Below are 15125 nucleotides of genomic sequence, written 5' to 3'. Positions count from 1 at the left end.
GCCCTATGACTCCTATCCCGTGAAAAGACTAAATGACTTCCAAGTATCCATACTGTATGTCGTGTGTTGTTGTTCACTGTGCAGAAGGGCCTGGTCAGTATTCTGGGAATTAGGCTGTGCTGCCAGCCCATTCAAAATAAATGTGCTGGTTTAACAGAACACTTCTTACCACATGATAGCTGTCACGCTTGGGGAGACAGAGCCTTTAGGCACTACTGCTTGCACAAAAATGATGTGAGCCTTGAGAAGGGCCAAGGCGAAGAATCTAAGCATCAACCAGGTTTTCTCCAGAGCATCTAGTGGTGAGGATGTTGTGCTTCTGATTACTGCCAGGATGGTGTACGGTACCAAATCACCAGGAGGGAGAATTGTCAAGGAAGCCTGGGGTCAAGGCAGGCAGCAAGCACAAAAAGGTAAGTAACAAGCCAGGGGTCAAAAACCAGGAATCCAGTAAATGGACACCAGTGACAAGGGGCCACCACAGACACAGGGAACACAGATGACACAGGAAGCGACAAGGGGCATAGGTGATTTGGGAGACAAAGGGATCACTGCAGACACAGAGGAACACTGGAATAGCACAAAGGAACAGGCAAGGAAACACCAGACTGAGCAATAAGGGATTAATACAGGAGCTGGACAGGGAAAGCACAGCAGTTGTAGAGGAAACGCTCAACAGAGCTAGGGGGCTCAGCACTCGTGGAGATGCTGAGTGCTGTGTCTGAGCTAACTAAATAGCTAGGGATGATTTAGAGACTAATACCTGATTGGATGGCGGGATGAGCGAGACTGATAAAACTTGGAAGAGCAGGTGCGCCCAAGGTAAAGGTGCCCGCATGCGCAGGAGAGACCTCAGCACTTTAGCAAGGAGGAGATAAGTGTAACAATAGCACTTGTGCATTAACACCTAAATGGGTCCTAACTGGGACTGAACTAATATGCACTGCTCTACCAGCGAAAATATTTAGCCAGTTGTTCAAATTAATTCCCGTAAATTTACCTAGACATAAGCTGAGAATATAAAACTTGTACTTCAGCTTCTTTTTAAAGGTAAAAATAATCAGACAAGTTTTACATTTAGCCATCATTTTTACACCTAAAAGCAAAAAGCTTGAATGTGTCAAAGCAGACAGCAGTAAGAAAAGTGCTATACCCAAATTGCTTATCGTTCTAATTACACTAACCTGAAATCTGAAACCTGGTTGGTCCTGTAAGACTATAGCACATTATTGCTCTTTTCATTACCTCATTTAATAAAGGTTGTTCTGTTGGTTAGAGCTGGATAAGGTTTTCCCACGAATACTGCAAATAAGTCACTCTATCTCTGGAGCACAGGCTCGATCGATTGAACTGACTATGTAAATGGCATACCCACAAGTCTGTGTTCCAGGAATGTATTGGATTATTTGCAGGATAAATGTGTGAATTGAGACATTTAACCAATGGTGTCCATCTACTGCGAGCAAGCACAAGTCACTGAAGCATATTCATGTCTCTTTGTCTCTCGTGTCTTGCAACTAGTAATTCACAGGAGATCTGATAATCCACCCTTGGATCAGCAAACTGTTACATTTTTGACACATTTACTAGGAATCAATGCAATTAAGATAACTCAACCTTACCTTAAATTTATACGTAATGCATAGTGTGACATGTCAGCTAATACATATATTTAGGTACTTATGAACACATGTTAGCACATTAAATTGTACTTTTTACACATATTTATTTGACAATTTTTAAACTTAATGTCAGTTCAAGTCTATTTAAAGGATCATATCATATATCACTGTAACTAGATTAAGCAAAAATTATTAGATGCATTCCTAAAGCTGAACTCCAGGCAAATACATTACCCACAATTTGCAAAAGATTTTTTTAAAATTGTGCTTAAATCTATTCTGATGGTTTATTTAATTCAGAAAACCCTATAAGATAGTATTTTCAGGTCCTGCACTCTCTGTGACCTCTCTGCAGATTACACTGAAATTAAGCATGGCAGGCCATGATCATGGGTGGAACACAATTCTTTGTTCAGTAAGTAAGGCAGGGACAGACATAGGGCTGTGAAATATTTGTGAAAGCATGGGAGCCTCTGTGCTATCTAGGTTCCATGACAGTCCTGCTTCCATGTCCAACTCTATTCTACTATATTTGAAATGTATATTTGCAAACTGCACGGACAAGTGTTCTTTTATTCTGATGTAAATAGTAAATATCTAAAGGATTTTTATTACTACTCAATTACTCCTCAATTGTGATAAGCAACAGTCTTTTTAAAAAAAATCAAAAAAAAAAAACCAAAGCCTCAGACAAATGAAACATAAATTTATTTTGATAAAAAAAATGTGAATTTCACAAAAAAGATAATAAAAGGAAATATAACAAATGATAATGCAAATGGTAATGTTAAAAAAACCAAAATCAACATAAATCACAAATTACCTATGAATACTGTTATAAGTTTAATGGCTATAAAACAGCTCAAATATGCTAATATACTAAGGTCAAGTAAGGCACAATAAGGCAAAAAATAAAATAAAATAGAAATAAAAAAAGATTATGAACAGTATCTATAAAAAAAACAATTTGCCTATAAACATGGGGCTAAATGATCTAAAATCATATATAAAAAATTAGAGTCAAATGTAAAATATGTAAAATACACAAAAAATACTTTATCAAATACAAAAAAAACTAAAAAATGTGTAAAAAAATAAACATGAAATGTAAAAACACACATATGATAAATGAAAGAGATGGCTTTTTACCACTGATAGAACTATTGGATAAATATATACTTTGATTAAAACTTCCTGTACCTTCACATCCTCTTTCTATTTGTCCATTACACAAAAGAGCATCTGAGATCAAGTCTGGAAGACGTCCATTCAGATCAACAGAAGCAAGGCAGCCTTGGAATCCTTCCTTGGCGTGTACAAGCTTTGGCAGTGTTTTGTACATTTCTTTGGCAACACCTCCTATGTATAGGTCACCTTGTAGAAAGAAAAAGACACAGCATTTGTAGCAATAACAAATGTATCATAAATTAGCTCTAAACCTGTTAAAAATATTTACATTTCAAAAGTTTTCAACAATTTAAAAAGTATATGACATTGTTATAATGTGCAAAAAAAAATAACAATTGTATACCAATTTACTACTTTTTAAAACAATACTATAATTTATCAACTCTTCTGTTCTGTTTGATCATGTAAAATCCACCCTTATCCCCACTTACACAGAAAACCCAAAGGAGCATAGAGTTCAAATACTACAAGGTTTCTGGTAATTTTCTAGGTAAAAATATAATAAAGTATCAGTCTACTATGGACAGAATATTTTAGTGTATGGTAGATACTGAAAAGGTTAACCACCTGAAAATTTGTATAATATAAAGAATGCAAAGGAAGTTTTTAAATGTGCAAACCTGACTCAGAACTCCCAAAACTAAGCAGGAACGTTATACAGAATTATAAGATATAAGCAACCAGTGTCTGACTCTTTCTACCAGACAATACCAATTACTAAAGTATTACTTTTGCGTCTACTGAACCTTCAAAAACATCAATTAGGTCTTATGATATTCCCAATATTTTATTTTTAATCACTTTATTAAAAAGAGAAAAAATATCAATGGTTATAGAAAGGAAATAAACAAGACAATAATTGTGTTTAACCAATGTCCAAAAGCCAGAGGTCAAGATGAGATCGATGAGGACATGAGCACAGCAAGAGTATGATAAATGAAACTCTAACTGCTGAAACACACCGTGAAAGGGAAGATACATTTCAGAAAAATAGGAAAGTTCTAAAGCACATATTGGAACAAGGGTTCCACAAAAGTCACCAAATGTCAATGATAAAAAGGTATTTTTGGGGGGCTTCAAGGAACTAACCCCTGAGAATGTACAGGACAATTGTAATTTTTTTCAGCAAGTGAACACTGTAAGCAAATGGTTAAAAAGTTCTGTCTGTCTTAGATGTCTCTGAAAAAGATAGAACTGTAAATGGTGCCACCATTAAATGTTTGTATTGTGAAAACTAAAAAGAAAAAAAAGAAGAATCTGAAACAAGAAAGAAAGTAACTGGTTCACTTATTCTGGTTGCATTCTTGCATGTACAGTAGCAGTTGCCTATACACACTGGGGATTGTTTTGAAATTACCCAGTGTTCATAGGAAACTAACAGATAAAGAACCAATGTCTTGGTGGCATCGTGGATTATAATTGGGTTGCGACTGGCTAGCCCAGAAAAACATTAGCTATTGCTATTGGTTATGTACACAAAATGTCAGCTGTTATTCCACTAAGATACACATTTACTATAATAAAGTGTTGTTGGTAATGTGTCACTAGACAGAGAAGTGGAGAACTTTTAGATTTACTTTCAAAAGCACTCTTTAGAGTTAACTTTACAAGAACTCTATGCGCTTGATTTATCAAAGCTCTTCATGAGTGGAGTCGTGGGAGAACATAGGTGATACCAGAAACCTTAAATGAATTCGGTCCAGGATTAAAAACACTTGCCAACTAAGAGCAAATGATCACTCAGCTTCCCCCATGAAAGTCTATCTTCTCCAGTGCTGGAGAACTTTGATAAATCAAGTCCTTTGTTATTTATTTATTAGAAAAGACCATTCTTAAAGGTACGCTAGTAACCTCATTCATATATTTTTAATGATTTTTATCTATTTGTACAACATTTAGAAGTGATAATTTGCCACCATTTAAGAGGCCACTGTGTACCTGTGGTCAGACCAAACCTTATGATGAGACCAGCCCAAACCTTATGATGAGAATTAGACTAGTAACTTTAGAAATGTCTTGCACGTGTTACCCACAGAACAATATAGACTTTGGACTGCCTAAATTTAAAACATTTTAATGTAATTAATAGGACCTTTTTTAATGAAGTATCTCCCAGAGGGTCTGTAGGATTTAGTAAACAACTTCAAATGTCAATAAATGTATAAAAGGAGTCAGCAAACCATTGTTAAAAAACAAACCCTTAAATAAATGTCTGTCTTAACCAGTTATGTCTTCAAGTGTACCTTTTTCTTCTTTCTCTTTTCACAGGCTTGCCAATGTTACAATTTTATGAAAATGATATTTTACATTTTTTAGTGTAAGCAGAATTTCTACATCCTAGCAGGGTTTTCATGTTTCAAAGACAAGTATGCTGTGAAAATCGTAAAAAATATATCAAACTGAAAAGAATATAAATATCTAGTGATTTTGTGAAGGCTTGAAAAATTCAGAGTAAGCGGCTGTAAAGAGACATCTTAGTTGAGCATCAGCTGATGCAGCAGGTTTCAAATCACCAAAACTTTATTATATGCTTGAGCAGTCAGCGATTAAATAAACAGTGCATGCCTATTTAGGAAAGATCTCGGCTGACCTTCATCCACTGAGCTCGATACATTTAGTTATCCTTACACTTGGAAAATAGTCTCAAGGTCTGCGATAATAAACAACGTTGGTTTATTATCTGTGTACATTGACAAGATTCACAGCTGGTGACCACAATTATTAAATCTACAACACCTCATATTGTATACACATAAATGATCAGGGCAGATAACTCAAAAGGATTCGGCCATCCAACACATTTTATATAAACATATCTTTCTTGGAAGCTTGAAATATAATATTGTTTGCGCTTTTCTCAGAGCACTATAACATCTTGAGATAATCCAGTCTTTATAGTTCAGCCAGTTATGGTGTGTACTATTAGGCACAAACAAGCAGGTTATAAGATTTGTAGCACTCCCAGAAGTATCTCCATTAAAGGGAGCCTGTCACCAAAATTCAGGTAAAAGTACAGACAAATTTGTAATCTTTTATATAAACCATGTTTTACTTATTTCCAGTGGGCCTTTAAATGTAGTATGGAATTTAACCACTCTTGGAAAAGTTGATTCTCTTGGACAACCACAGCTTCTCCTTACTCCTGCTATGTCATAGTCCTCCCCTTTTCTGGTCTTGTCTATCTCTGGTTCCGTTCCTCCACCCCTCCAACCCTACTTTACCTACATAACCTACCCAATGTCACTTGAGTGTCAGCTGTGAGTCTGCTGGGACTGCTGACATTACATACAACATGGTGGCACCAAGGTCTTTCGGATGTCTACACAATGAAGGCTTTACAGCTAAATAGAATGCTTAAAATATGTTAGATGCATATAATATCTTGTAGGAAGGTTGTTAATAAAAATAATGGTCTGTCAACACTTTTTTTTAAGGTTAATTATTAAGGTCTACTTGTCATGGAAGAGCAGATCATACGATTCAAAACAATATCCAAAATAGTTCATTATCATCTTGCAAGTATTCAGTAATACTGAACCAGTCATCTAAATGAAAGTTGCATATTTCTGCTATGGTATTTTGGCTATGGTATATATATTTAATATGTAAAATATTAAAGAACAAGCAATCCCTTTCAATATGCTAGGAAAAAATTAGAAAGTTAGATTTTTTGGACTATAGATGCACATTAATGGTCCAGTAAAAGTTACTTAAGGCACCACAACATGCAATGACACAACAAAACAGCAATATAAGGCACAAAAGGCTATAAAGCTGGGTAGGCCACGGTTTATATAAACACATGGATTAGCAATATGAGTAAATAAATAGAGATACTGGCATCTCAGACAGAAGCCAGACCAAAAAAGACAGATTTTGCCCTTGCCTGTCTGTCATTCACCTGTGCATGACTGAATTCAACTGATTTGATTTAGCAATGCTGACAGTTCTTATTTCAAACACCGCAATAAATGCGAATTACTAGACTAATTCCTCTCATTCTCTCGTCTCCTCTCCATCTCTAACTCTCAATTCTTTCTATAGATTTTGTTCTCCTGTGTTCCATTTATTTCTCTAAACTTAGTGAAGTTATTTTTCAGTGACTTTGCCACAATCTTGACAGACTTTGGCTGGCAAAGCTCCAATTTTCCCCGAGCATTTCACAATTTTGCTGTGTTGTCGGAAAGTTACGTGTTACTCCATTTAAAAAGTGATTGTTCCATGAGGAAGTGCTTAGCTACTTTTGTAACTCTAGTGCCCTTATTGATTTAACATTAGTTTGAAGACACAATATTAACTTTGGCTTGGATTTTTTTCTTGTATAGTAATTAACTTGGAAATTTGGGGCTTTTAGCCACAACTTAAGTCTTGGGGCTTATGGCCAAGTATCAGGATCTAATTTAAAGGAGGGTGTTACCCCTTGATTTTTAGTGGTTTTTCATTTGTGTACTTCATTGATGGATGCTAACATTCTATGGGAATGGCTTGGCAAAAGCCCTACACTTTGCATAGCTTTGACATGATTAAAGAACTCAAGTTTTAGAGACAATACTTATGCTAGAAAGAAATAGTATGGTATTCATATATGTGCTTGCAAAGAGAGTAACAAGAGAAAGGTGGCACGGTATCTGCTATGTCTCTAGGTACATGGTCCTATAAACTAGACAGAAAGCATCTAATTCCTGTACATAAGAAAACAGCTCCCCATAACAGTGATGGCACCACCCCTTGCCACATAGAACAGTTAGGTGCTGCCAGTGTTTACATATCAACCAACTCTACACCCCTCTCCTGTTGTAGGAGTGGTATGGCCTAGGTGGCTGAATGGCAGGGAAAGGAAGAAGGAAAAGAGGTGAAAAGTGGTGCGTTCACTCTGCAGTCTTTTGCAATGCTTCAAGCCATGTTACTTTGTACACTTCTCTGTTAGTTTCATAGAGTGTCACCCACTGCGATATATAGTTCTTGTTACCAGCCTCTACATCTCTACAGAAAATCTAAATGAATAAGAGGTAGCTGGAGGAATAACAATATATACCGTGAGACACAGTGAACAGGCATTTTTTACATTTATTTGTGCTAATCTAGATCATTTTTTCTTGACCGTATTACCATGGGGAACCCTTGAAACAACATCAGCTCTTATGAAACCCCTGCTATAAATCCTATATCCACAGCTGTAAGTACATTAATGTGGTGGACAGTAAGAAGAATTCCTCCTACATCGTGAGCATTGGGATGAATGCCACCCCACAGATAGTCAAAAAGATCAATGGTCTCACTTAAACTGATCTGAAAGGGACATATTGCTCATGGAAACTGTACAAACCACTGGAGAAACCCTAGGGTTATTGGTGTTCACCAAGGGTCAGTCCTTGGACCGGTTCTCTTTTCTCTGTACACCTCCTCTATCGGTAGTCTCATATTCTCCTTTGGCTTATAGTACCATCTGTATGCTGATGACACTCAAATCTATCTGTCAACCCGTGACATGTCTCCTTCAGTCCTGGATAAGGTCTTATGCTGCTTGTCAGCCATCTCATCATGGATCACCCATTCCTGAAACAGAACTCATCATCATCCCCCCCTCAAATTTCAAATCTCCCCGACATATTCCTAACCGTTAACAACACTGTAATTCGTCCCTCCCCTCAGGCACGTTGTCTTGGTGTCTTTGATTCTGCCCTCTCATTTATCCCCCATATTCAGAACATTTCCGGGTCCTGTCACTTTCACCTACACAACATCTCTAAAATCCGCCCCTACCTGTTCTCAGAGTCCACCAAACTCCTTGTACATGCTCTTATCATCTCTCATCTGGACTACTGTAACCTCCTCCTCTCTGGTATTCCACTAACCCAAATCTCTCCTCTACAATCTATTATGAATGCTGCAGCCAGACTCATCCATCCTTTCCACCGCTCCCTTCTGCTGCATCTCTTTGCAGTTCTCTTCATTGGCTTCCATTTCACCTGAGAATCAAATCCAAGCTCCTGTGCTTTGCCTTCAAATCTCTCCACAGTTCTTGTCCCACTTACCTTTCTGACCTGGTAAAAAAAACTCCTCTAGCCGCTCTCTCTGCTCCTCCGATGACCTACAACTGACTTCCTCATTCATAACCTCATCACACTCATGGCTCCAAGAAATTTCTAGAGCTGCCCCGACTCTCTGGAATGGTCTTCCCCATCATATTCGGCTTGGTCCTACTTTCTGCTCATTTAGGAGCACTCAAAACCCACTTTTTCAAACTTGCCTACCCGTCTTCTTCTGTCTTTTGAAACCATCACTACTTCCCACCACCACATATCTCACCTCCTATTGTGTAATAATTCCCCCACCTCCTAGATTGTAAGCTCTTTGGGGTAGGGTCCTCTCCTCCTGTTTCACTGTCTGTATTTATCTGTCATTTGCAACCCCTATTTAATGTACAGCGCTGTGTAATATGTTTGATCTATATAAATCATGTTTATTAATAATAATAATATTAATAATAATAATAATAATAATAATAATAATAGGATTTACAGAACTGTGTTTGAGAAGCACTGATCTTGATAAAGGTTAATTTGAAAAAGTTTTGATTTAAAAATACAAAATAAACCAAAGACAGGAAGACCTTCTTGATATATACAATAGATTATTATTGCTTCCTTATGTAGCATAAAAAATATTCAAAGTTGTTAGGATCTTGCAGGTTGGTAAAACTCCAGGAGCATCATGGTTACCACCTATTTGTACTGTGGCATTCTATTAAGAAAACATCTATTGAATGCTATAGTACTTTGTAAATGATGATGGCTCTACAAACAAAATTATAATATCCCCTCAGACATTGACAGCTGTAACCAATTTAAGGTTAATTTCCCGTCAACTAGAAATACCTGGTTAATTCCCCAGAGTGACATCTTTTCAGACATTTAACTCCATCACACCATAAATTTAGATTTTAGGACTACAGGTTGAAGACTGTATTGATTTTTTCCCCATAAGATCATAAGATCAATATGTTATTGCTATTGATGTCTTCACTCCATAAGGCATCTCAGGGTCAGTATGTTTATAAAGTTCCATATATGCACAAGTGAATGTAATGCTAAATAAGAAGTCAGAACCATGTCCGCAACACAGAATAATATTTTCTTAGGACTGTTTAAATGTGGTGCAAACTATTTCGCAGATTTTGCGAGATATTATATACAATTATTTGATTTATAAGTCTTCTGGATCATTTATTGATAGATTAGTTCTACCCACTAGATACAATACAATTTTATTAAAAGATAATTCTACCTAATATTAAAAATGATCTTTTTGTTTCGTGGCCATATGGTAGAACCAATGCCATTAAAATCATCAATGAAAGGCAGTGGATAAACAGTAGTGCCAGGAGATTTTGTATTGTCTTCTTTGGGGCCAGTATTAGGTTAGGTTATCCTCAAGGGTAAAAGTGTTTTTGGGTACTGCTAGGTCTATTTCTTTTAAGGGAAGTGTTAAATAAGAAAATTGAAATGAGTAAATGTATGTAGCCATATATAAATTTGTATCTAAATTAGTGATTCTGAACCAGGGGTCCTTCAGAGGTTGCTTGATGTTCCTCCATGATGTTCTGGGCTATCTGTTAGGGTGACAATCTTTTTATATCGCACAAGAAGCTTTCTTCCTACTAAAAACTATGCTAATGTACTGTGAGCTGTGAAGGCATTCCCCTGGAACTGAAAGTTATTTTAAGGGTTCCCTTGTGTTACAAAGGTTCAGAAACACTGATCTAGATGATGTAGGTTTTGAAAAAACAAGGTTTTTAGTAAGCTGGGTCTAGTCATATTTGTGACTTTTAGGACAGCTGATACTGTAACTCCTTTGAGAAATTCATCTTCCTATCTCATTGCCTGTTGATCAAGTTAATACCAATAGAATTGTTACTACATGTCCAATGAAATAATTGCAAAGTAAGCATGGGACCCCTAAAGACTAAGAAGAAAAAGAAGGGGAAAATGGCTATGGAGAGGTTCATTGACAATAAATAACTGGGCTTTTGTGAGGAATTGAATCACACCAAAATATTATATTGTCAACACTTTGTAACAGATGCCACAGAGATGCATTCTAACTATCATTAGACATTACAGGTAGTCCCCACGTTACATATGAAATAGGGACTGTAGGTTTGTTCTTAAGTTGAATTTGTATTTAAGTCGGAACATGTACTTTATTTTAATAAATGCACTTAGGACAGATGTTTGTCTCAACAAAGTATTAAGCAGCATGGTTTCAGTTACTATATAAAATCCTCACTGTGGGTTAATCACAAACAAAGCAAAAAAAATCTTTATGGAGCCTAGACATTCATTAACTTCTGGAACAAGCTGTGCTTTGATATGCAAAAAGAAACAACTGCAGAGTTTGTCTTGGTCATTAAGGAGTTACAAGAGACTGCAGAAAGAGCTCAGTCCTTAAGATCACCAACAACCTCAGCTGTGTTTAGCAAATGATTTCTTTTGCAAACTGCCCCTCCCCCCTCCAACCCTTGATCGGCACACAGTGAGGAGGGAATCCCCGCTGTATCTAGAAGGCATCTGTGTGTCGGATGTTCTTAACCCGGGGACTACCTGTATATGAACTCCATAGCACTCACTGAACCTCCAATAACTTTACTTAATGAAAATAGGTAAAACAAATGCAAATCACACTGCAAATATTCTATTTGTGCAAAACAGGTGAGAGTAAAACTGTCAAAAGGGACACTTGTTTTAGTGATAACTGTATGGAAGGGGATTTTTTACCACTTCTTTGAAAATTTCTTGCTGCACCTCCAATATAGAAAGTGAAATCTTCCGAAAAAAAAAAAAACCCTTGGGCCTTATTTAATAAACCTCACCAAAACTGGAGACACTAGACTATCATGAGTGAACCTCAGTTATCCAGCAAACTTGGAATGGATTTCATTTTTCAACTAATAGCAAATGATGTTAGGACATCTATGCCATGTTTGCTGGATCAACCAGGTTTTACCATGATAGTGCATCTTCTCCAGTCTTGGAGAGCTTTATTTAATCAGGCCTATTGAAAAAAATAACCTGATAAGGGGTTCATACTCTACAAAAAATGTTTTGGTTATGCATACACATTAACCTAACTCTTAAACCACAAATAGTCAACTAATTTTGATAATCCAGTTTTTTTGCAAGCATTGTTCAAGCCAAACCATTTTTACCACATTCTAAAGTCCCACCGATCACATATTTTTTTCTAGGGAAGCTGGAAACTTCAGGCTAACAACTTTTGAGGACATTGCCTATTAAAGGTTATGTATAGCCCCCTTTTTATCTTTAAATAAACCAATGCCTTCACTTCATGCCAAGAAAACCCAAGAGGAAGTGAAAATAATTTATTTCAAAGTGATGGTAACTCTCTTTTAGATTTAGATATTAACAATAATAGGAGACATGCAAATCCTAGATTTGTTCACAAGTCTTGTAATGTAATAATGTAAATATATTTTTAGTGTTAATGTTTGCTGAAACAATTAATTAAGGAAAACAAGGTTACTGCTTCTTTAACTATTCTCTTGGCGTGGAGCATCAAACAAATTTCCAGACACCTATCTCCCTTTCAAATATTAATGATTGGCCTTCTTTGTTCTTTCTCATTGTTACTATACAGTGTCATTAATAATATATGCCTCTTTCTAAGATCTTAATGGCACACTGTGCTATTCTTAGTTTTCATCAAAATAAGTTATCAGTGCCTTTTTTCATAAAGCTATAGGGCTCTGTATAGGTAAAGATCATTTCAGACCTGGGAAGCCAACCTTACATTAAGGTGTGAGTGACAGCGCTCCAGATCTGGCACCTCATATTATGTTACCTTAGAGGAAGAGGATAGATAGTACTTCTGATTTCACAATGCTGTCATTCTGTCAAGATGCATCAGTTTTTACACGCTTCTGATCTGAATCCACAGTACATCCACTACAAAATCATATATTATGGGGACGGACCCTGAGAAACTAAAAGGGATACTATATGATAGAAGCAATTGCAATTTTATTATTATTTATTATTTTTAACACTTACTAAAATGCACATTTTAGGTCCAAGGATTACCTAAAGCCCCTAAGATATTTACTTCTGAGACCCTGTGGAATGAAATGGTCTTAGCTGCATTTTTTTAGACCTCTAAAACCAAAAAGACCTGCTCTATCTCTAAACAGATCAATTACTTTCTGTACTTTATCTGTTATTTACATTTATTTTGCATTATTTGGACCAATGTGAACAAAGAGGCGCTTGAAAACTTCTAAGTTTACTAGAGACAAATTTTTCGTGAGACAATTTATGAAGTAAAAAGGAACCACAAAGGGTGGCTGGTGCCTAATCTGCTGCTTATGGAAGTGATCTGATCATTCCTATGTAATATCCCTAAGCTAGCTGGCGGAAGAAGTCTTTTTACTTATTTCTAGATATGTGTGTGACATTTCCAATGGGTCTATATGTGTTAAGAGCTTTGCTTGTTTGTATACATATTGGAGAAGCCATTTTGTTCTATTATTTATAGCCTTGATTTTGGCTGATTTTTACCTACACTATACATTATCTTTCTAAAAAAAAAAGTGATCAAATGTATTTATTTTGATGTCCGTTTAATCAATAGTCCAACTCCAATGCAATTTCAAATAATTGTGATAGAGAACGATGCAAATAATAGCGTTGTGCCATTACATGGTGCCTTTGGAAGGACGAGGATGAAAAACCTGCGGGATGTTCCATAGGTAACAAATACTAAGTGGGGGTCTATGCCTAGTCTGGAGTTGGTTTGTATATAACAGAGACATCACATAAAGGAAGCTTACATAAATATGGATGGAATAAAAGGAGATTGAAGCAGGAAAAAATTGAAATACAATGGGGGGAGGTTTAAGTAAAAATTACTTCAAGGAACACGGGGCCCTTAAAGCAGATCTAAACTGAAATGTATGTTTTACATGAAAGGGTAGACAACCCATTTATGTAAAGTAAAAATATTGTCCTTTTTATTTTTATTAATAATAATATTAATAATAATAATAATTAAAAAAAGGGTGAAGCCCCTCCCCTTTTTGTCTTGATCGATGCAGCGATCAAGACTGAATGCGAGTGCTGAGTATTCCGGTGTACTTACGTCACTCATCCTGGGGGGCTCTTGGCTGCTTCTTCTTCTTTACATGCCCGTTCTCAGGGATGTGCAGATTGGGCATTTTCTTTCACTATGGGAAAGAGATGCCAATCTTATAAATGAGCAGTGAGATCAGCACTTTTTTTCCCTTTTAGCTGCGTCACCCAATCTGGCACCCACACAGTGCGAGATCGGGTGATGTTTCCAGAAGAAGGCAGAAGAAGGCCGAGAATGGCACACACTGGTGTTTTCTCTGCACCGGAACAAATTAGAATTCCAGGACGGCTCAGAACATGATCGAGGAAGGCTCCAGTGTGATCGATTTATCTGCGGAATTTAGGACAAGTGTGATGTTTATATTTTTCACTTTAAATCAAAGGTTTAATCATGAATGCATTATTCAAGTTTTTTTTTTTTTTTTTTGACTAGACCTTGCGCTTTATTGTCACATACCAATATGTAAAATGCACAAAGAAATACATGTAAATGCAAAGGACAAAACACTGCATAAACCTACGTTAACGGTGTTAAATCGCCCCAAAAGGGACACCCGCCGTCTGAAAGAATAGACTTGATTTTCTGTGACACAGTTCAGTTTTTTTCCCAGTAATGTTCTTAAAATAACATGGCATGGGTTACCACAAGCAGCAACTACAAAAGGTTCCATTCAATAGAAAAAAGACATCCCGTCCCTTAAACTAGACAAGACTGACTAACAAAAGCCTATTCACTAGCAGCCTAAAGTATCACCTTGTGCTTCTGTGTGGGTCCTGCTGGAGACGCATAAATTCCTAATCTGTTGTTATTAGCAGTCAATGCTCTTACCAGGAGCATGAGCAAATGCAGAAATTAAACGCATCTCATTAGATGTAAAGGTTTGAACGTTTTGTGCTTGAAGAACAACTAGGGCTCAAATTAGAAAGCATGCCCGGCCAAGTGAAGGCATGCACAGCTTACTGTACACAGCCTGGATTATTATAATCACCTGGTGGATATAATCAGGCCACCTAGAGTCTGCAATGAAAAGCAGTTAACAAGCGGGTTGTACAAAGATTTTTTATAACATACTAATTGGCTAGAACAAACATTAAAAGTCTGGTTTTGCGATGGGGCATGCATGTAAAATGTAAGGTAACATATATTGTCTACAAATGTTTTCATGATATA

General features: G+C 36.6%; 1 protein-coding gene across 22 annotated transcripts in view; it reads right to left on the bottom strand.

Annotated features, from left to right (window-relative positions):
• Window positions 1-15125, bottom strand: part of NRXN1 (neurexin 1) — an 892798-nt gene that overhangs the window by 404147 nt on the left and 473526 nt on the right. For all 22 annotated transcript variants that reach the window (XM_072409697.1, XM_072409698.1, XM_072409708.1 and 19 more), the window contains one exon: window positions 2823-2996. In XM_072409697.1, the coding sequence (XP_072265798.1) occupies window positions 2823-2996 (174 nt within the window). The remainder of the gene's footprint in view (window positions 1-2822; window positions 2997-15125) is intronic.

Source organism: Pyxicephalus adspersus, chromosome 4 (assembly GCF_032062135.1).
Source record: "Pyxicephalus adspersus chromosome 4, UCB_Pads_2.0, whole genome shotgun sequence".
NCBI lineage: Eukaryota > Metazoa > Chordata > Amphibia > Anura > Pyxicephalidae > Pyxicephalus > Pyxicephalus adspersus.
The sequence above is the reverse complement of the archived record's forward strand: the minus strand, read 5'-3'. Positions and strand labels throughout refer to the sequence as shown.